Below are 23,087 nucleotides of genomic sequence, written 5' to 3' on the forward strand. Positions count from 1 at the left end.
GTTTCAAAATGGATATAACCATGTGTGGGATAATGTTGAATGAGGATTTCAGCTCACTTGATCTTCAAGGAGATGTCTGGGGACTTTGTTGGGCATGCAGCAAGATTAGGCTTAGGTTTACTTCTTTCTTTAGTAGAAAACTCCTTGTTCTGCTTAATCAGCTTTAGTTTTATGCTCTTCTGCAAATTGGAGAAGAAAATTCTCAGGAGCAGCAATGCCTTGAAGTAGGTAAGGGGTGGCTTTTCAGAAGCTGAAACAACTTGTAATGGTTGAGGAGGTGATAGTATTGCTTATGTAAAATGGTGCCCTGTCAGCTTATTTTTACACATGGTGTTTTATGTTTAGCTGGACAGATGTTTATTATGGTTTACTTCTTGCTGTCAACCACATGGCAGATTGCTTATTTTCTTATGGGTTTGAGGAATGGGGAAGGAAATCTATCAACCTGATATAATAGGTATGTTAACTGTTAGATAAAAGGAGGAAGAATATCTTATTTTATTTGAAAATACAATAGAGTCAAGACACAAAAAGTTGGATAGGGAACAAAAGTAATAAACATAAAATGCACTGTAAATAAAACACCAGTAGCAGTTGGACTATTGAAGTTGGTGGGAGCTTTGCCTTTGACTTTGGTGTGACAGGATTCACCCAAGGATGTGGCCCCTGGCCTGGGGTCCACCCTGCTAGGCTACCTGGGTGTGTCCTTGCTTCCCACCAGTCCCAAAGACCTCGGCTCCAGCCAGAACATGGAGATACCCAAAGTCTTGGGGTGAAACCATGTCCTACCCAGGGTCTGAGTGGCTGGGACTTCCAGCTCAGTGTTTCTCATCAGAGAAAGCAGAGCTAAGCATGTGCAGAACAAAACTCATCTATATTCATTCAGATTCAAGTTTCCTCAGCTTGAAGGTGGTTTGGTACCATCTGGAAACATTTCTGGAATAATTTATATTGTTTTATGTTATTAGGACTGCACTATGCCACGGGAATACTGACTATGCATTCAAAAAAAAGGCTCATCTTTTCAAGTGAGGCTGGGAGTGGAACCAGCCCAGAACAAAGGGTCACTTCAAAGTCAAGGATGACTGTTTCAGAAGGCGAAATCACAGCTGGATCCAACTTCTAAGGAGGGGAAAAATCATAATCTCTGCCAAAATCACCCTTTGATACACTTGCAAAGATAACAAATGATACACAGAAGGTTTTGGGCAGAGGTGTAATGACTCTGTACTGCATCCTGCTAAACCAAAAGATTGTTCTCCTGAAAAAAATTCCACCCGTCTTCACTGAAGGTCTCTTTGTTAAGTGACAGTGAATATCATTGAAAGTAAAAGGTTGATTTGGTACCTGCTGTTTCAAAAGCAAAGAAAACATGTAAGAGATGCTTGGGTGGTGATCAGTGGTGCCTGTGAGATGAATGACAGTTCTGTGTGTGAGGGCCACAGAAGATGGCTGCATTGCAGACTCCCTGTTTGTTACCTAAAGGCTATAGGAAGTATTCTATTCACAGCAGAGATGCTCAGACTTTGACATGTTTTTTGTGAAAGAGGCAGTTGATATCTTAATCTGGAATTCATCTGGAAGAGCACTGTCTGCTGGCATCAAGCCAGCTGCAGGATGTTGGTCTTAATTTCCAGGTCTGTCATAATTAAATAGCCCCTCTTCTAAGCAAATTACTCATAAAAAGCAGTTCTGCTTTATTCTTGATGGCCACAGTACAGTGTGCACACCTGTAGATAGGCCCAAGGGAGCTTCCAAATGAAATTGCTTTGAGATATATTTCTTCTGGGACACTCTCCAGTGATACATAAGCTTGAAATAATTCACTAGGTTATTTTTTTAGTGAATACATTGTATGTCCCCCTGCACCCTAGGACCTTGCCAAGTTCTCACCCTGGTGCTCCATCTCTGCACTAAGGGTCTGTTCCTCTCCTGGGGATGTTTCCCCTCCCCAGCCCTGTTTTTTGCCAAGGAAGTGATTTCTCATGATGTTTGTGTCTGTGACAATGCAGAGAATTGGGGACCAGTTTACCCCTTCATTTTCAGTGGAGAATTAAAACCACTAAGTTATGTTTGTTTTGCAGGATACCAGATTTTGTTAAGGTAGATGGCTGTGTAGAAAGTGAAAGGTCTACCATTTTGTTAGGTAGCATCCTAGAAAGCAGCAGAGTTCATAGGAGACACTGCAGTACCACAATCTTCTTGTCTGTTTAACCCAGTTCAAAGTTTGTGACTGCTCTGTCCCAACTTTAGGGAGGTGGGCAGTTGTCCAGCCAAAAGCAATCCTGGCTATGGATTTGGGTAAGGCTCAGGTGAAAAGGAGATTGAGTGAACAATCTGACATGAATGCATTTAGGTAAAGACTTAGGTGTGTCTTCCTGCTGAAGGGAGAAGGTATTTTTCCCTCTCTGTATGTGTTGGGAACTCCCATGGTTAATGAAACAAGATTTTTGTAAGATTGGCCTAAAACCTGCTTTTCTTTATTTGTCCAAATCCATGTCTGTTGGGAGCATGTTTGAGAGCTGTTGGTGGGGTACAATTCCTGACACAGTGGGCCTTATAAATCCCCAGCCCTGTTCCTGCAGTTGTAATTACTTTCTCATAGTAGGGGAGTTAGTGTATAGCCAAGAGAAAGGGATTTAAGCCAGGATTTATAACGGGTGTCTTGGAAAAGTGAAGAGGATTTTTGGTTTTGTAGTTGATGCTGTGGTAACAAAATTGAAGCATGGATTTAATAGTTGCCTCAGGTTATTAAGTTTCTTAGCATGTATTTTGCCACCTATTACTCTAGGTTTAAGCTGGAGTTGATGAAGTACCAATCTCACTGAACTGTACTGTAAATTGCATTTAGGAGTATTTTTTCCTGCACGTTATTCTCAGCATAGTATTGGTGTCTGTGTGCAGTGTGTACTGCTGGAAAATGTATGTTTCAGTCCAGTATTGCATTGGAATAAAAGAACCTTTTTCCTTTTCCATAATTAATGAAGAAACATTTTTAAAGCCCTGTTGTTGAAGCCAGCTAAATGGTGCAGTGTGGGTATCAGGATGGGGCTGTTGGAGCTAGAGGATGCTGTCTGAGATGGAAGATGAGGTTCATCCTTGTAGGCTGTGGGCACACAGCCTGGAGATTTGTAGAGCAAAGCAGAGAAAATCTGATGTCTGCACAACACATCTTACAGAGGAGGTTGTCCTGGAGTAGCTGTTCCCTCAGGCTATCAGGTTGAGAAGTGTTATGTACATCCCTGCAATGTCCTCAGGTTTAGATTCATCCCAGTAGTATAGGGTTTGTGCACTCCACAAGCTCTCTGCAATGTAAACCAGAGTGTGGTAGATGGGGAAAGTAGGACATTCACTTTTAAAGTACTCTTCTGCCCAGAACAGTAGAACCCCTCTGAAATCTGAAAGACAAAATTTGCATTTTTAGTTTGCCCACTTGTGTATGAACAAAGTGACTGTGGAGCAGGGTGGGAGCTGGACTGGAATATCGCCTCTCTCCTGGGATTGCACAGGGTTTGCAGCGTGACTGAGAGTTGGAAACAGAACTTTGGGGTTGTTTATTTTAATTCCCAATGGTAGGTCTTGATAAAATACCAAAGGAGACGTTTCACCCTAAAAAGGGGAAAAAGGTGGAAAGTGGGAAGTTTCATTTGCTGAAATGTTCCAGGGCTCTAGTATTGTACCTGTGCAGTGATGCTGATGTAGGAGGGTATTCTGGTCTGGATAATGATGGCAGCATCTTTCTTGCAGGCCCAAACAGGAAGATGGAGTGTCAAAAAATTACCAATTTTGGAAACCAGCTTCTTCGTCGGAAAAATGTGGACTGCTCTCGAGAAGACAGTCGCCTCTCGCGATGCCTTAACACGTTTGACTTGGTGGCTCTGGGTGTAGGCAGCACTTTGGGTGCAGGTGTCTATGTACTGGCTGGGGCTGTGGCACGGGAAAATGCAGGACCTGCCATTGTTATCTCCTTCTTGATTGCTGCCCTGGCTTCCGTGCTGGCCGGACTCTGCTACGGAGAATTCGGTGCTCGAGTTCCTAAGACGGGATCAGCTTATCTCTACAGCTACGTGACTGTGGGTGAGCTGTGGGCCTTCATCACAGGCTGGAATCTCATCCTCTCCTATGTTATTGGTAAGTGTGGTGCAAGATCCTAGCTTCAGTTCAAGGTGGCAGCCTGATGTTTAGGGTCACCCTTGTTTCTGGTCACGCCTGTGTTACTGTTACAAAATAGATGCTTCACTCTTGCGCTCACCAGGATTTCAGGACTCATCAGTGGGATGCGTTTTTGATGGCTCCTGTGCTGCTGGCTGAGGGCTTATTGCTGCTGGGAATTCCTCTGAATCTCCACCTCATCCCTCTGGCATCCCCTGTCTTTTGCACACTTGCTAGGGTGCTAAAGAGTGTCCTCTCTGCTGAGACAGGAGCTGCTCACAGAAAGATGGTTTTATACAGAGTGCCTGTACTCACAGTTGATCAAGGATTAATTCTGGTCCCTTTGGGATCTATTTAAAGTATCTGGAGATAAGAGTTTTGTCTTGTGAAGTGCTGCAGAATTAATCTTGAGATGATCTGCAGGTTCAGAGTCTCTGGAAAATACAAAACAAATCCCTCCTAAGCCCTTGACTCCCACTAGGAGAGGCCCTGGCTCAAGCTCAGAGCATGCGCTGTGCAACTCAGCTGATGCATTAAAACTAAGCCACACTTTGCTAATTAAGGATTTGTGTCTTTTCAAGCACATTCTGGGCAGGCTGCTTGTTATCACGCCTCTAAGGCTGCAACAGACCCACCAGCTGAGACTGAAAGCTTGCTAGTTAAACTGAAAACCAACTGTTTGCTAAATTACTAAAAGGAGTTGGTTTTTTTAAATGCATTTTATGAGATTTGTAAGCATTACCTTGGAATTTAGTTTCCATGGTGCTTGGAGGGTAAGATCATATCAAGAACAACATAGTGGCATAGCAGCTGCCTATCTGAGATCATGCTGGCTTTCCTCTGTGTGTTACATGCAATATTTTTCTCCTCTTCTCCTCCTTCTTAAAAAAAAAAAAAAAAAAGAGAAGATGAAAAGCCAGAGTCAATTAAACTCCTCTCCTTAAGAAATCTGAGTCCTGTAGCTATTTTGTGAATTACATTCACTGCAAGGAGTAGATAAAAAATAATTTTTAAAAAAGTAAGTGTTTAATTTCTTCCACACTTCTACGATGGACTCTGCTTAGGCTACACATAGAAAAATTGAACAGACTTCTTGGTAACTTTTCTTCTGTTCCAGAAAGGTAATGATAAATCGTCTCCTTCATGCCCTTCATCTAGTTGGTTTTGGGGCCATTCCTACCATGATACTGGACGACCAAAATGAATGACATAGCCGTGGTTGCTGTCCCAAAACCTGATTCTGCAAATGCACAATGAAAAGTTTTGCCTACTGAATGTTCTACTCCGAGGATCTGGGCTCAGAGTGGTATTTCCGAGATTTTTTTTTTTCCCCTCTCATAATGGATTTTGAACAACTGTCTCAGTTCTTGTTTCAGAGTTGACTGCTCAGTGTATTGTCACAAGGCAGGAAATTAAGTTAAAAATAAGTAGATACAATCCATGAATGTGTTCAAATACAACAACTTCCTTACTTTTATTTCAGTCCTGTGTCAAGAATGTGTATTTGCAAACTGTCTTTCTCATAATTTGTGAGAAAGGGTGGCTAAGGTGGAAAAACACTGGGGGAGGATATGAGGTGTAGGAGGTCTCTTTATCTTGCCCAGCTTTTTTCCCAGAACTAATTGCCCCTCTTGAGGGCAAGGCCAACTCCCAGCAGCTTCTGGGGCGTGGAGGAGAAAGATATGTTGGGCTGCCACTGTAAGGCCCCAATCACTCGCTCAATGAGACTTTTGAAAGTGTTTATAATGGTTCCTGTACTCTGAGTTAGACACACGGGAGAAATATCAACCAGATAGTCTCAAGAGATCAAAACAACACGAAGGTTTACTGGCAAACTTCTGAAAAAATTAGGAGACTTTGGCTAAAGACTTACTACAACATCTGATCAACATAAGAACACTTCTCACAGCATTAATTTAGGCCATCCAACTTGACAAACTTTACACCTGTTAGTTACTTAAAATCTTCCAAGAAGAGGGAATTAGAAGAAGGAGTGAAAGACGGAGAAGATATAGAAAAGCACACAGAGCTACCAATGCCTGGGTTCCAGCAGTGTTCAGATACAAGCTCCAGGAGGAAGGTAGGGTCAAGATGTGCTGCACTCATGCTCAGCCATAAAAACCCCTGGGCCTTTGTTGGCTCTCCCTCCAGGTGGGACTTCTGGCCATTTGGCCTCTCAGGAGCTGGTTTAGGCAGAGTGGAGCCCTGCCCCTGCTGTGCTAATGCAGTGCTGGAACAGAGGCTGGGAGGTGTGGGGACAGGGCACTGCCTCACCAGGGCAAAGCTTGACACACAGGCATCCCTAAATGTCTCAGGACATCAGTCATTCCTCCCAGTCTCTGAGAAGCACATGCTGCACTTCAGAGCCAGGGCTTGAAAGGGGTAGAAAGCTGTTTTTTTTTCTTAATCTTGCTGAGAAAATGCCAAGCAGTGCATCAAAAATGTGCATCTCTAAAGAGCTCGGCCAGCTTGGTGTTTTCATGCTGAGGTTCTCAGACATCGGCTCAGGAAGTGTTGTGAGGGTGGTAAAAGAAAACCTGGAGTCCCAAGGATGAGTGGCCAGTAACTTTTAATTAATTGAAGTGACTTGACTTGGGGGAAGGCTTGTGTGGAGTCTTGGAGGTGGGCGATGAGAAATAAATGGGCATGCAACTTATCAGTTATGGTCTAGAGAGAAGGAGAAAGGTGTCCAGGACCAGGATCTGATGTGAACTTTCTTCTGGGATGATGTGGGTTTGGGGAACTGTGCCAGATTGTGGGATGCATTTCAGGAATTAGAAACTGGTGGGAACTGGTAGTATGATGAGTAACAGCATCTCTGTTCAGTAGGTGCTGCTGGGGTTTCCTGGCACTTGGTGACCTCCTTGCCCGTGCCTCTTCCTGCAGCGAGCCCAGCACCTGAGCTCTGCAGTTCTCCTGGGAGCTGTATGCTGTAGGCAGGAGCCAAATCTGCTCTGGTGAGGCTATGCTGACCCAGAACTGGGTAAATCCTCCTAGGTACAAGATGAATGTCTTTGCACTGTGCTCTCTAATAACAGCAAGATATTATCCAGGTGTCTGTGTTGTTGAAAGAATGTCAGATTCCCCCTGCTCCCTCAAGCCTGTTGGTTACAGAGAGTTCTGGATAAATGGGTGATAGTTATGTGGAACTGGCATTGAAGCAGCTGGCATCTAATATAACACATGCAGGAGCTGGGTGTTCCTGTCCTAGAATGTAAAATATTAGAGCTAGGACAAAAAATAGCACTAAAATAGTCTTTTTCCTCAAATCGTGCCAAAGCTAACTTGAAAAATTGTAATGTGGTGTATGATAACTTTTGCAATTTCTCAAGATTAAATTGATGGCAGTGATGTCCAAACTCTTTAAAGGTGTGTTCACACTGTGCACTTTTCTGTCTTGGTGAACAGAAGAGTCTCCCAACAGGTCTGTTCTGCAGCTTAATTTTTATGCTGTTGCAAAGCTGAATTGGGCAGGTGAGTGTTCCCAGCTGTGCTGCAGGTGCTGCCCACCACTGCTGCAGAGGATTTGGCTGTGGGTGAGCACAGACATTGTTTGACAGGATTGCAGGTGCCGGAGTTGGGACCTGAACACCCACTCACAGGTGAGTGTGGTAGGACAGACTGTTCTGGGTGGAAAGGGGCCCCTGATGGCATCCTCTGAGGAGCTGCTCTGCAAGCCAAAACCAAGCCAAGGTCTTTCTTTAACTAGGTAATTATATACAGCAATAATTATGATATGCAATTAGATGCTGTTATATACAGTCTAGGTACTGTATGAGACATTGGGAGTGTAACAGTAGCCACGTTAACACAGGAGAGGGAGAAGTTGGCTTTTTTCCAAGCCTAATTATTTCACAGAATGCTGCCCCTGTCTGGTGGTAGCTCTTTGTTGTTACTATTTCAGTTCTCTAAAATTACTTTTATGGCACAGACACTGTCCCTAGCTCGCTTGTCCTGAGACCCCAGGTTCAGTTCTCACCCCAGCAAGCTGCACGTAGTTGGATGCACTCAAACAGAAACAAAAAGCGGCTCCAGAGGGCGAAGCCTGAGCACTTGCTGCAGGCAGGAGCTGTTCCACTTGCTGTGGTCATCCCCAGCACTCTGCAATAGGCTGACTTATGCTCAGATAACATGTAAATTGTATCTGAGTCTTTTTCCTGCTTGGATGCTCTAGCACTGGAGGTCAGAGTAGACCTGGGTGTTGCCAGAGTGCAGAGCTGGCCACTGGTGTGGTCTGGGCTCTGGTGCTCCAGCATTGCAGTGCTGGAGGGCAGCTGGATTCTCTAAGGGCTCTCTGCCTGGGCTGCAGCCAACTAACTGGGGCTGCCACAGACTTCTGCCAGCATTACCTTTGGACCTCTCTGGTAACGGAAATTACCAGGTTTGGGGGAAGGGCTCTTGGGGGTATGAGGAAGAGATCAATCAGGGCAGTATCAAAGGCAAAGTTGAGGTTTGCAAAGAAGTCAGACTAAAAAGATTTTTCTCATCTTGTCAGCTCAGGGTGAGTCTGAGGTCCACCACCTGTGTGTGTTACTATCAGAGCAGATGCCAAACATGAACACAGGCTGCGGGCTCGGTATGGATATGAAAGGCTGCCCCCAGCACCTGGGAGCACATGCAAGGTTGCTTTGAGGCCCTCTGTATTGAAAAACCTTACAAGGCTCTCCCTGGTTTGGAGCATGTGCTAGCCCCAAAGGTGATCTTTGTCCTTTCTATCCTCTGGCAGGAACCTCAAGTGTGGCCAGAGCCTGGAGTGCGACATTTGATGAAATCATAGGGCAGCACATTGAAAAATTTTGTAAAAAATACATGACGATGGATGCTCCCGGAGTGCTAGCAAAATATCCAGACATCTTTGCTGTGGTGATAATCATCATCCTAACAGGTGAGGCACTGGAGGGGTTTGTGGGTCTTGCACCTCCTTGTTCTGTAATCTCATTGTTTGCTTTTGGAATGAGCATGAAGTCCTGATTTATTTTGAACAACATATTAAAGACTTTCTTTGCTACAAGTGTTGGATTGACCTATATAGCTGCTGAGGAGTTAGCACAGGGCATAGCCTGCTTACAAGGTTTTGAATTAGAGGGGAGCATTCTTGATATTTTTGAGACACTTTTAAGGCCTTCAATCAAATTTTTTATAAGGAGGAAAAGAAAAGATGACTTGTTATCCTCAATCAGGTATAGGAGTTTAATCCTTCCCTCCACAAATCCTATTACACAAGAATTTCATGCAGTTAGTCTATCAGCCTTATTCCCCCTTTGATAATCTGCCAATTTTTTATGCCTTGAGCCAGAAAAGTGAGGGAAAAAAAGAAAGAGGACTCGGTTACAGTTTCATGTACTACTGTTTTAGTTTTGGGTGTTTTTAAATGTGTACAGGCTTCAGTTTACAGAAGTGAATACAAGACTCCAGAGAAATAAATGTGTCACACACAGTCTGCATTTCTTTTTTTTTCTAAAAATGTGCCAAGTCTTTGTTCATAAATTGGAAAAGTTTTGACAACTTGCAAGATCAAAATTCTTCTGAATGTTTACTTCTACTCCAGCTGGGTCTTGCAAAGCATTACCAAGTTTAGGCAAATTTAAGAAATTACACTTCTATATTCCTCTGCAGTTTCCAGCAGGCAGAAGAAGCTTCAGTGTCCCACTAGCAAGGTTATCCTGACATTTCCCACTCTGATTGGAATGGCCTTCTCAGTGTGAGCTGTGCTCATAGGGACAGGTCTCATAAGCAAGGGATGCTTTGGCATTTGGATTTGCATTTGGATCTAGGACTGCATGGATGGCTGCTGAAGCCAATAGTAGCCCTCTGTTTTCAGGATTACATCTGAATGGGAGAGATTTTCCCCTTTGTTCATTTGTATGTAATGTGAATTGCTCTCATTTCAAATCCGAATCCAAACTTTCACTTCAGATACAATTTACAAAATTTAGAACTCCTTACTTTAGCAGTGCTGAGGTGTAAAATTACAAAGGTTACTTTGTAATAAGGTGGCTTTATGCTCCTGCATGAAGCAAATTCCATGGATTTTAATAAAAAAGGCAAAGCATTCTTTTCTAAAAAAAAGCTGCTGGAAGAGCAGCTTTAGTCTCAAATACCATCATCACAAGTTTATTTCTGCTTGCACTGTCCTGAGCTTCAGATTTCTAAAAAGTACCTTGCAAGTTTTTGTGGGCTGGTATGCAGTTATATCAAACATTCTTCTGATATGGCTGTCTCAGCTTATTTCTTACTTTAAAAGAAGGAAAGGTGAGTACACAGGATGCTCTTCTCTCATTGAAGTCCCTTGGAGTTGCAGTAAAAGAACACTGTGTTGTGCTTCTCTTCTCACTTGGGCCCGTGTGAAGATTTTTTACTTCTCCTTCAGCCTTAGATTTGAGTTAAAAGTTTCAGTTCTTAAAAATCAGACACCTGAAGAGGAAGTTAAGAGAGCTTGTCGACCTGAGAAGCCAAGCTATGCCTCAGTGAGATCTTGCTTCCCAAGGCGTGTAGCCATGCTCTTCTTCAGACAGATGATCTTAAGACCAAGCTGAAATCCTCCTCTCACTGAACTTGCTGGCAAAGCTCTTCCTGATTAAGTAGGAGCAGGATTCCTAAGATGCCACCTTCTTCTTTGTCTTCAGCTCTAGAAGTAGCTATTGGAAGTAGAATTGTCCTGGGTTTGGTCCCTGCTCATATTTCCCCCAGTTTCTGAGGAAAGTTGAGTGTTGTCCATAATTTCTGCATTTGGCCAAGACCTCTAAGACAGTGTTCCTTCATTGAAAACCACCTGTTGTGCTTTCTCTGGGTCTCTGTGTGGAGTTTGAGGCTGTGGGAGTAGTTTAAGTGTATTAGCAAAGCACTTTACCAGGGACATGGTCCACATGGGCATGCTGGATGGGAGGGTGTGTCACATTCTGCAGAAATAATGTCTGAGCTGAAGTCCCCATCCTACTTCTGACTGAGTGAATCCTGAGCTGCTTGGCTTTGTGAAGAAACGAGATGGGATAATTTGGGCAGAGCACAGCATGAGCACAGTTGAGCTATGTCTGTGAGTCCCCAGCACCTGCTGCTGATGGTGAAATACCTGACCTATGCCATTTTTTTCCCAGGGCTTTTAGCTTTTGGTGTGAAAGAATCTGCCCTGGTGAACAAAGTGTTCACCTGCATCAACGTCCTTGTCCTTGGATTTGTCGTGATCTCCGGCTTTGTGAAAGGATCTGTTAAAAACTGGAACCTGACTGAACAGGACATTTACAATACAAGCCATAGCCTTTTCAAAGACAAGTAGGTTGGATATTTTCTTCTCATCTCAGAAGCTGGTGCACTTTCAAAAGCAAGTTTAAATGGGGGGTTATGGACTGAGTTAGAAAACCAGTGAATGGGATGGCTGCCTCCTTTGCCACAGACCTTGGAGGCAAAGCTGTCTTTGGTGTGTGTTTGCTGAAAGCAAGCTGTGCTGATGGGCTGAAAATGCTTGGAGTAGGCTGTGTCATCGTGGGCCCTGCTGCAGGACTGACCATTTCTTGCCTTATAACCAATATAGCACCCCAAGCTGAGAGAAAGGGGCTCTTTAGATAGTGTTCTACTCAAGTCTACACCAGGCTGGCTCTGGTGCCTGTATGAAGCCATGTCCAAGTATAGCCATGTACTTTGTTTGAATACTTGGGCAACATCCTTTGGCATTGTTATACCTTATAGAGACCTTGTTGCAAATGCCTCAATAAAATGAAGGCAAGTTGCAGATTATTTTAATGCATTGCTGCAAGCATATCATAAATCTGTTTTTAATGACATTTTGCTTGGCCAAAATTCTGTCATCCTACACAAGATCAAAATTAAGGAGCTTACAAGGCCTACCAGTAAGACAAAACTGTTAATTTTTGTTTGAGACTGTATCACACAGGATAAGGGCCTTTATATATCTCCACATATATCAGGACTTTTATGATGGCCTGCAAGGAAGCGCAGTTGGGCAGAATTTGGTGAGATTCACAAGTGTTGTGTGGGTCAAATTTATCTTGTGTAAAAGCCACTTCTTGAGCCTCTTTTCAAAATTCAACCTGCTGCAAACAAATTGCTTCTATAGGACCGGTCCCTTCTCTTTCCCTCCTGCTATTCCCATGCAAGGAGCAATTACTGCAAGAGTTTCAAAGTATGAGTGCAGCTCTTTGACCTGTATGACTTACTATTTTTGTAAAATCTGTCTGGGGTTTATTTTATCATTATTTCCAGAGTGATCCACATTTGGGTTGTACTATTTCTGTTGGCCAGATTTCATCTAAGTCTCAGCAGAGCTTCTATGAGAGAGTTCAGATATGTGAGAAGACTTGCAGATTTGGGATTTAGTTTAGTTTAACTGCCTTAATTCATCTTTACAAAGACTTTTCACTGAAAAATTACCTAAGTCACTTGAACTGAAGGGTGTGCTTGTTATATCACTCAACACAAGGCACATGGATATGGGGTTGCAATCCAGAGTGCACTGGGATCAGCTTGTGTTTGTCTCTTGACTTGAATGAACTTTGGTTAAGGCTCAGCAAAGCAGCTGGTGTGTCAGGGATCCAGGCTCCACTTCTCTCTTACAGTTACAGGAATGGTTTGGGTATGAGCTTGGCACATGGAATTTGAGAAGATGGGGTGGATTTTAAACAATCACAGCACCCTGCATTCCTTTCTTATGTCTACTCACCTACCTTTTATCTGAGTCCATCTAAAGTAAAAAGTGGATGGCTCACATGTTTCTCAGTTTCCAGCTTTTCCAAAAGCTTCTGTTCAAATGAATATATGTATCTGCACACATGCAGTAATGTCAGGAAATTATTTTTAATGTTCATGCTATTTTCTCCTTGTCTTAGCCAAGACATTTTTATCCACCCCACAGAAAAGGTGGTGGGAGCAAATCATGAACCATTTTTATTCCATGCCTTCCCCAGGCTGTTGCAGGCCAGTCAAAGCTCAGCAGTGGGTAGGGCTTAGCATTTTGCCTGGTATGCTAGCATATGAAAGGGAGAGCCTGCTTCTTCAAACTTTGGCTTTGGATTTTGTTATGAGCTGTGTGAATAGCTTTGTGACTCCCAGCTAGGCAGGATCACTTCTAACCCAGTGCCATGCCTTTCAGTCAAACACAGGAAGAAAAGCTCTACGGTGTTGGAGGGTTTATGCCCTATGGATGGAAAGGAGTCCTCTCAGGGGCAGCCACGTGTTTTTATGCTTTTGTGGGATTTGACTGTATTGCTACTACAGGTAAGAGGGAAGATGTCTTCATTGTGGTTATGAACCTGGCTGCCAATAGCTCGACTTTCAGTAACATTGGAGAGCACAGATAATAGGGAATTCAGGACACCACATTTGTCCCTCTAAACCTCAGCTCAAAATAGGCTTTTGGCTCAGCTGCTCCTAATAGTGAAAGTGCTAAATTTGTTCGAGTTCCTGAGTGCCTTAGTGCTAACTTCTAGCTGCTGTAGCACACAGATAAACTGTATAACCATGAGCTTCCTCCCTTCTTTGCCTGCAGGGCCCAAGCTAGTGGATGGTCAGTGATGACACAACAGGTCAGATGTTCAGGTTTTCCAGCTAGGCAAACAGGGAAGGCCCAGGTTCACATGTCTGGTATGAGTTAGAGCCTCTAATTGTAGATGATACTTTAATCAACAGATTATTCTGGAACAGTGTTCTTCAGTGCCTTCAGCTGCAGAAGCTCTGATGGCTTGGAGTATTTTAAAGATCCAGGGAAAGAGGAAGCCTCTGGGGAGTAAACTGTACCCTAGAGCTGTGCTTTAGAATCAGGAGATTTTACATGTAAAGGTTAAGAGGTCTCATTTTGAGAGAGAAGCCATCAGCATGGTCATAATTCTTGGAGCTAAGATGAATCTTAATTTCCTGAAGAAAGGATTATCCTTAATTTCACATTTGGCAAGAACGGTTGGAGCAGAGGGAGAATGGAATCATCACAGACAGATAAAGATTTACTGTGTCTTCCAAGCAAGGAGCTGGAGAAGTGTTGGCTCCATTACTCCAGCCAGCCCTGGAGCTTCTCCTTGTGGGAGAAACATTCATCTGCTTTTGACTTTTAGGTGTATGGATCTGTGTTTATCAGTTCATCCTGCTGAAATGCTGTACCTCAGGAGCTCTTGCTTTCAGAGCAGTTTTATAGGACTAGGAAAGTGCAAATCTGTTCTGTAATTGATCACTGCCTGAATTTTGAGGAATTTTGGTTTTTTGCACACATTTTTTCCTACTTGGTTGTTGAAAATTTTCCATAAAAACTAGAGGAGGTCCTTCTGTTATGAGGCATGTTCAAAGAGCCATATGACTTTCAGGCACTCTGTCCTTCTCCAGAAATGGGCACCTATGATGCCATGGTCCTGGTGTATTAGTTCTGGTAGAGATGGTACTAAAATGGACATCCATGGATTTTCCCTACAACTGCACAATACTTTCTTGTTCCATCATCTGTGATCACTGAACTCTTCTTAGGTCTGCACCATCAGTAGGATAGAAGGAGTAGGATAGAAGGATGATCTGTTTTGGGCAAAGCACTATTTTAATCCAGATTGTTTCTGTGCCTGAGTTTACAAGGCTTCCACGAATGTGTGTCAGAAGTGACAGGAGCAGCAGAAATGGGAGCAGACAGGCTGTGATAACCCAAGTGGATGGAGCAGGCCATCAACAGCATTATGGTCAAAGAGCTCCTCTGTGCCCATGAAACCTTTGAAAGCCCCAGGCAGCATGCCTGCCCTAGGTTGGGATAAAGGTCTTGCTTGTCATTTAGTTGATATTTAAATTTCTTTCTTCTAGGTGAGGAAGTAAAAAACCCTCAGAAGGCCATTCCTATTGGCATTGTGGCATCTCTTCTTATCTGCTTTGTGGCTTATTTTGGCGTGTCGGCTGCCCTGACGCTCATGATGCCTTACTACCGGCTGGATACCAATAGCCCTTTACCCAATGCCTTTAAATACGTGGGTTGGGATGGAGCCAATTATGCAGTGGCTGTTGGTTCCTTGTGTGCACTTTCTACGAGGTAAGACACTGCTCTTCATTTTTGCATCTCTCAAGGTACATGTCTCATGTACCTCCATCTCCTTTAAGAAATGGAGTGGAGACCAGGGATGAAATTCAGGGCTACTGACCTCAAAAGGACCAGGATTTCACCCTGTGGTAGGTACCAGAGAAGCAGGTAACCAGTATCACTTCAGAAAGTCCCATCTTAGCAGAAGAAACCAGCAGGTGCATCTCAGGAATATAAATCTGGATTGAATGACTAAATCGTGGAGGCAGCTATGCAATGCTGGCACGGTTTGGGTGCAAGACATCCTGGCCTGCTGGGTGGAGAGCAGACTTGTGTCAGGTGGTGCAGGGTGCATCTTCAGGAGCACATGGGGCTTACCATATCCAGGGCCATCTGTCTGCAGGTTACCTGCAGGACAGCCATCTGGATGGGAGGCAGGGCAGGCTGGAGGCAGAACTTTTCACCTCTTGAACTTGGAAGGCCTATTTCAGATCAACTTAGACATACTCAATTAGGTGAGCAACTCACAGAGGCTTGTAGAAATTACAGTTCTTTTACTGCCTGAAAGTCAGGCTGGTTTTATGCCCCATGGCTAAGTTTAGCTATCCAAAATCATAGAGTTGCACCTCAGTTACCAGCTATGGGTATTCAGAGGGAGCCCTTGAAGGAGAAGCTGAAGTGAATGAAGGCCACCTGTTCTATAGTTACACTGCCATAAACTTGCTTTCACTTGTGTGCCTGTGCTCAGCAGGAGGTGACATAAGTAGATTATTTCTCCTTCCTATGTCTGTAGTCTGCTTGGCTCCATGTTTCCGATGCCTCGAATAATTTATGCTATGGCAGAAGATGGACTTCTCTTTAAATTTTTGGCTAAAGTCAACGAGAAGAGAAAAACTCCCTTAATTGCAACGGTGACCTCAGGAGCTACTGCAGGTAGGATCCAAAGACTTGCACAAATGTGTGGAAAGGAGACATAAGCTCATCTTCAGGGCAGATAAGTCCGCCTGACTCTAGCCCACTTACTAATTGGATATTGCAGAGTACAGCATCCCAGAGGGTGTCCTGGATTTCCAGGGCATGCCCTGGGGAGTCTGGTGAGCATGAGAAGCTTGCTGTGTGCTTGTCCCTCTTTCTCAGAGCTCCTTGCTTACAGTCCTGTCTCCTGCCAGGAACTACCTTCTTCTGCTCAGCCAGCCTTGAAAGTAATTAACGCCCTGCAAGGTAGCAGCCAGTGGTGCCCCAGCATCCTTGTGGCTGTTGGCCTGGCTTGGCTGGAGACACTGCATTGCCTGTGGGTAGCAGCTCTGCAGAAGATGCCAGAGCAGCCGGAGACAAGCAGATGGCCCCTGTGGCACTGGCATTTGTTAATCAGTTAGTCACAGCTGGCAGCCATCCTGTTCTCCCCTTCCTTCTCCTGGCCTGCCAGAAATACGGGAATTAAACCTCTTAGACAGCAAGGATGAGCAGCTTACCCTGTTCTTGCAGCCACCCCCTTCCTCACGATGCCTGGCAAAGAGGAGAGCAGCCTTGCTGCTTCCTCTTTACCTTCTGCTGCAAGTATAGGTTGAACTGTGGGTACAAGAATGTGCCACCTTTGGTGGGGAGTTGTCCCAGACTGCTTCCCTGGGCTCTGAGCTTCTGTGAAAGGGCTCAGCTCCTGCTGCTGGGACTCACAGAGCCTCCTCACAGCTTCCTTCTCCCACACCTTCCTCTTCAGGTGTGTTTGGGTCCAGACCATAGTGGGGTAGAAAAAAGAGCAATATAAAGTAAAAAACCAAACAACTTTGTGGTCTCATCCAAGTGGTCCATAGTGCCTGTGACCAAAACCCAGGTGCAGGGGCAGCATTTGCCAGCTGAGTTTAAAGGTTGGGCTGGCTGCTGGGCTCCAGGTTGTACATTAAGGCTGAGTGGGGCCAGGCTTGGCTCTGAGGTCCCTACACTCTCACATATGGCTGTTGGTGCCACCTGATGTCTGACTGTGTGTCTTTTATCCACTTATTTGCCTTCTGAAAGCCCTATACAAATTCCTGTACAACCAGGGTTACCTGGTGAGGGTGTGTAAGCAGGGTAGTCCCTAAGGAATGGCAGCCTTTTTCTGAAAATCCCCGTGATGACACCTGCTACTTCAAGATGTCCTCTTTGATGCTTGGTCCCACTGCATGCACAAGCCTGATTGCAACCCAGCTAAGCTGAGACACCAGGGCAAGGTGCTGCCCATCCTCCGTTCCCTCTAGCTACTTCCAGGAGATAATTGTGACTTTAGGAGTGCTGCAGCTGCACTGGGGGACTAACAATAGGTTGTGGCTTAAACCCCTGCTTTTTGTTGGTAGTTGGGTGAACATAGCTGTGCGAGACAAACAGGCTGGAATTTACTGTAGTAAGTTTCCTATTGTTTCAGCTACTGAGGCTGGGACAGCCTGTGGAGTCTTAGGGTATTCATGTACCAAGGCCTGCCTCTCCTTCTCTTGGGACATCTTAAGCTCCCCTACCAAGTCCTGAGCAAGAGTCACATGTGTGCTGCGTTGTTATTAACACTGCTGAGATGTGCATGTTCTGCCATGTTGCTGATTTCTCTTCTCTCTTACCTTCCTCTCCTCCTACAGCTGTTATGGCCTTTCTCTTTGACTTGAAAGATCTTGTGGACCTCATGTCCATCGGGACCCTCCTGGCTTACTCCTTGGTAGCAGCCTGTGTGTTGGTACTGAGGTAAGAATGTAGAAGCTTTGTCTCTTCTGGCACACAGAGAGAATTCCACACAGCAGTCAGATGCCCTTATAGTTTCTATGGGCACATCTCCAGCTACAGGCATGTGAAGAGCTTGTTTCTTTAATTTTATGGGGGATTTTGTTAGTGGGATCTACAGGGAGGTCTTCTGGACTTGGTTAACCCTTGTTCCGTGCCAGTCCTGCTGTGGTCAACTCTAAATGCCCCAGGAGGTATGGAGGAAAGGTGTGTGATCCTGGATGCCTGCCTTGTCCCTACTCTTGTTCCCAATGGACAACCATTTCAGGTTGTCCTCCTTTTAAAAGGAGATTTGAGATGAATCTAGTAGCAGGAAAGGAACTGACACACTGAGCAGGATCAGTGTGTCTTTTAGAAGTGCTGAGCTCCCACATCTTCCCAAACCTCAGCTAAAAATCTTCAGTGCTTGGCACCTTATGGACAACAGTACTTGATTAATGAAAAAAATATCTGAAGATCATGTTACTGAAAAGTACCTTTGTGTATTGAATGACTTACTCAGAATCAGATGGAGGCTTTCACAGCAATTGCGCTGAACTAAGAACAGTCTTGCAGCAGGTGAAGGGCCAGTGCTGTTCTGGGGTGCTTTGTGTTTGTGCTCTGCTCCCTTCCCCTTGAAAATTCTTGCCAATTTACCTTATCCATCTTAAATTTCCTGATTTCCCAGCCTACTCTTTTCCTCAGAGCTAGAAATGGCTTTTTAATTTGTTTTTGCAAGCTGCTGTACCTATTGCATGACATTTCCCCCATCATGGGTTGGCAGAGGCAACAGCCTGTTTTTTAGTGACCTTGGCAGCGGATTTGTCTGCCTTTTGACTGCTTAATGATGTAGCAGCTGAATTGTTTCCAAAGCTGTAAGACCCTGCCACTAGTTGCTTGCTGTGGCTGGACCCAAGTATTTTGCTGCATTTCACAAGTCTCAGTGTTTAACAAATGCCTCATTGTGAACACATGCCCACAGGAACAGTTTTAAGGTGACTTTCAAAGTGGCCCAGTCCTTTAGTCAGACTTGTGGCTGAGTAACTTGACAAAACCTTCTGTTACAGAGAGCTGAGGCTGGAAAAGTGTTTTTTATTTATGGTTCCACATGGTTGTGTGTCACAGCGCTGTTGTTGCATGTGTGGAGAGCACATTCAACCATTCTTGCTTCAGCTCTTCCTTCCTTATGTGGCAGCAGACAAGCTGGCAGGAGAGCCTGGGGTGGAGGGTTATGGGGCAGCAGGAATGCTGCTGAAGGGTGTGATAGCTGCAGAGCTGTTAGCTCAGCCACCTCTGTGCCAAAACGCAAGAGCTGAACTGCCACAGGTGACACAATGGCCCTGGTTATGACCATCAGTCTGTCCCTCTGCTGTTTCCTTCCCCTGTCACCCAGTCATGTCTTGGTGACATGGATGACAGGGCTCATGAAAGGGAGCATTGTCCACTTTAGAACACTTACGTTACAACCACGCTGTAGGGAATAAGAGCTGGCCGTACTTGCTTACATCATGATGACATCATTCCTCAAATTTCCCCTTGAAGCAGAAGGGTATAGATGTGACGTGGTGCTGTAAAGGTCTGGCTTGTAGCCATGACTATCTGTGTGGCTTTTAAATGAGTGTTACCCTCATTTAAAAGCAAACTAACAGGCTCTTTGTGTCATTTCCTTTTCCTAGGTACCAGCCAGAGCAGCCTAATTTGGCATATCAGATGGCAAGGTCGACAGAGGAGACAGATAACAACGAGTCTGTGAGCACCAGTGAGTCACAGGCTGGGTTTCTGCCAGAGGAAGAGGAGAAGTTTTCCCTCAAAGCCGTACTGTGTTCCACAGAGTCAGATCCTTCCAAATTCTCAGGTTTGGTGGTGAACGTCTCAACCTTCATCTTAGGTGAGTGCTGGGCAGTGTGTCTCTGGGGCAATGAGTCAGCTGGTAGGGCTTTGTACTCACCATGGTGGGAAAACTCACCTCCTTGATGTGATTTTGATGAGCTTTTGTAATGGCCAGAATAACTGAAGATTAAATTTCTGAGTTAAAAAGAAATCCACGGGTGGAGTGTGTGGGGTTGTATAGTGGGAAAGGCATATCTGTTATGGTTAGGTTTTTGTGAGTCGCTGTTTTGTTTGTGAGCTTTCAGACTCTGCTTTGCCTGCTAATGATTTGTTCTTGGGTTTTCCCTGTATCTAAAAAAAAAAAAAATCAGTAACCTTTGGTGTCTGTTCACAGGTTTCCTTATTGTGGGTATCTGTATCCTGACTTCCCTTGAGCCAAACATTCTGATAAACACTGTACAGATTATTGCCGCCATCCTTGTTGTCACTATCATCTTCATTATACGGAAACAGCCTGAAAGCAAAACCAAACTCTCCTTTAAGGTGAATGTCCTGGGACATGTAGCTAGGATAGAGGTGTCTGGGAGGTGGTTGGAGGAGGAAGTGCATGTGTTGACCTGTATCAGAAGGGGGACACTGGCCAAATGGATATGCATAGAATATAGGCATGATGTCAGCTTTGCTATCCAGGAGAAGCTGGAGATGCAGAAGCTGCTGCAGAGGTGTGGCTGGAAGGGAAGGGCAGGACCCTGCATTTGAAAGCAGATGGGTATAAGATAGGGAACAGGCACACACTGGAGGAAAGGGGATGGTTGTGAAGGGCCACATCAGATCATGGATGCTAAAGGAGAAAGAACACAAGAAGTAAACTTGTTTGCAAAGATCTAAGGCTCTAAGTGTATTTTCATGTCCTCCTTAGTCCTCATGGAGGCTAAGAGATGACCATTCTCTCTTAAACAGCCTTAAGTATGAGGAACTCTGTTGTTTTCCTGCCCTCTCTAAGAACACCATCCTTTCTATATTAAACACTGGGATGGGTTTTTCTCCCAGTGTAATCCTACAAGTCATGCTTTATCATACTGATTTCAGGTAGCTCTGCAATTTATTAAATTATTTTTTTGTTATAATTCCATCCTCTAAACTGCTTTCATTTGGATTGCTCTTCAATTAAAATTTTTCAGTAAATTCTCAGATTTTAGTAACTTAATACACTCAGAGTTTTCCAAGGTTGTCTTTGCAGCTCATTGTGGGGTAATGGTCCCAAAGGTGGAAACAGAAATGTCCAGGAGAAAAAAGTTATATACTCTCACTAGATCATATTTTCTGAACATGCTTCTGAAGAGGTCTGTTCACCTTTCATTCAGGATATTTTGGGTCCTTTTTTTCCCCTCAGCCACTACCCTGTCCAAGAAAAAAAGAAAATTATACCTGTCACAGCTAAATCTGTAATCATAAAATCATAGAATCATTTTGGTTGGAAAAGCGCTTTAAGATCATCAAGTCCAACCATTAGCCCAGGACTGCCAAATCCACCTCTAAACCATGTCCCTCAGTGCCACATCTACATGTCTTAGCACCTCCAGGTATGATGATTGCACCAATTCCCTGGGTAGCCTGTTGCAATGCTTGACAATCTTTTTTCTTACCTCCTTGCTGTTCTTTGGGAATTTACAACTTGATGGTGATTTTTCTCCAAAATCACTCTGGAAATCCAAGGCTGACATGTTTGTTTCCCAGTTGTTTTTCTGTATTTTTTAACAGGTAATTTTTCTCTCTTCCCTAGTCTTAAGAGACTTTACCAGTCTACCTAGAGCTCTCAGAGTTGCTTATTTAATAGTTCAGAGATCACTTCTGCAATCTCTGGGTACATAACTCACCCACCTAGGGAAATTTTGTCTCTACTGACTTGACAAAGCCAGCTTTAGAAAAATATTCTTCTCCTATTTTCTAATTTGTGTGCCTACCCCCTCTCTAATGATGTGAGCAGCTACTTTACATAAATTTTTTTGGCAAAGCTTAAATTAAGAAAGGCCCACATTTATGCCTGTTTGTTTTTGTAGTTCTCCTTTTTCCCTTAGGAGTGAAGTTCACTTTCCACTTAATTCCACCATATTCAGAAACATTTCTAGTATTATAATTTGCCTTGTTTGATTTTTTTATTTGCAGTGCTATTTTCTGTATTCTTTTTTTTGCATTTTGGCTTTGCTGTCTCATTCTTTGATTGTCAGACCACTGAGGCATTCTTGGTACTGGTATAGTCATCTCTTGCAGTATTTGCTGGTTTTCCTTGCTTTGGGATAGTTTGCTCTCTATTGCTTCACTGCCTTGGTACCTGATGGATGAAGTTCCTCAGGTCCCTCCTCTGACATTCCCCTTATCTTCATCTCTTGGTCTTCAATAGGTGCTTGTCATGATACAGTCCTTGGTTTTTACTCTTCTCTCCTTTGCCACACAAGTATTTAGTATTGCCACTAAAATTTGCCTCTTACCTCCTTCTAGACCACAAAACAGGCTTTTAAAACAGGTGAACAGCATCGTTCACATGCCCCTCCTGTGCTGGACTTTTGGGTTTAACCTTGCCTTTTCTCACATCTGGCAGCTGAAGAGTTGGTAACAGTCATCACTTCCCATTTACAAGGGATGTGATGTTCGTTCCTGCTCATTAACCATGCTTGTAGATGTAACATATCCCTTGTTCTTTCTCAGGTACCTTTTTTGCCCTTTCTTCCTGTTGGGAGTATTTTTGTCAATGTTTACCTCATGATGCAGCTAGACGCAGGCACGTGGATTCGGTTTGCAATCTGGATGCTCCTAGGTGAGTTTAAGTGAAAAATTCTATGTTCAGAGTTACTAGATTTTGTTCACCATAAATTTATTATAGCATTCCAGGGAGGGATTCTGCGCTCTGGTTATTCCTGGGGAACCCTGGTGACTTGACTGAAGCCCTTTAGTCAGCTCAAATCAAAGGGTCTTGAAGCCTTTGTGTGGACAAAACAACAACCCATGAACCATCTTATGGGTCTTGTTGCCAACAAGAAACCACAGAGCATTCCTTGTTGGCAAGCCTTGCACTGCTGTGCAGGTGGTGGAGCTTGTGCTTCTGGAGCTGAATAAGCTGAGCTGCATCCCAAGATGCTCCCAACAGCCACTTAGATAAGGCTGAAATGTCTGAGATGCTCAATCAGGATCCTGTTTGGGGCTGGGATAGATAGACTTTTAAAGACTGGTGCCTGTGTTAATGGCTTTTTTCCCTAAAGAAGATAGTGGCTGTCTGCTAGAAGCTAACCATGAGGATGGGTGGACTTAGACTGGTGTAACTTGGGTCAGTAGATGTGAGTAGAGGTTTCTGTTTCTTTTCAGAGCTAACAGTGCCCTCTCCCTTGGCTTCCAC

General features: G+C 44.2%; 1 protein-coding gene across 2 annotated transcripts in view; it reads left to right on the top strand.

The window, feature by feature from the left end:
- SLC7A1 (solute carrier family 7 member 1) overlaps positions 1–23,087 on the top strand; it is a 37,675-nt gene that overhangs the window by 11,896 nt on the left and 2,692 nt on the right. Inside the window, exons 1-11 of one of the 2 annotated variants that reach the window (XM_054654794.2) lie at positions 3,993–4,131; positions 5,270–8,774; positions 8,879–9,037; positions 11,247–11,421; positions 13,256–13,380; positions 14,935–15,157; positions 15,939–16,078; positions 17,749–17,851; positions 19,543–19,754; positions 20,091–20,239; positions 22,403–22,511. In XM_054654794.2, the coding sequence (XP_054510769.1) occupies positions 8,768–8,774; positions 8,879–9,037; positions 11,247–11,421; positions 13,256–13,380; positions 14,935–15,157; positions 15,939–16,078; positions 17,749–17,851; positions 19,543–19,754; positions 20,091–20,239; positions 22,403–22,511 (1,402 nt within the window). In that variant the 5' untranslated portion in view covers positions 3,993–4,131; positions 5,270–8,767. Of the gene's footprint in view, positions 1–3,747; positions 4,132–5,269; positions 8,775–8,878; positions 9,038–11,246; positions 11,422–13,255; positions 13,381–14,934; positions 15,158–15,938; positions 16,079–17,748; positions 17,852–19,542; positions 19,755–20,090; positions 20,240–22,402; positions 22,512–23,087 lie in introns of those variants that run through there. The other variant, XM_054654793.2, reaches the window with a different exon arrangement.

Source organism: Agelaius phoeniceus, chromosome 2 (assembly GCF_051311805.1).
Source record: "Agelaius phoeniceus isolate bAgePho1 chromosome 2, bAgePho1.hap1, whole genome shotgun sequence".
Classification (NCBI taxonomy): Eukaryota; Metazoa; Chordata; class Aves; order Passeriformes; family Icteridae; genus Agelaius; species Agelaius phoeniceus.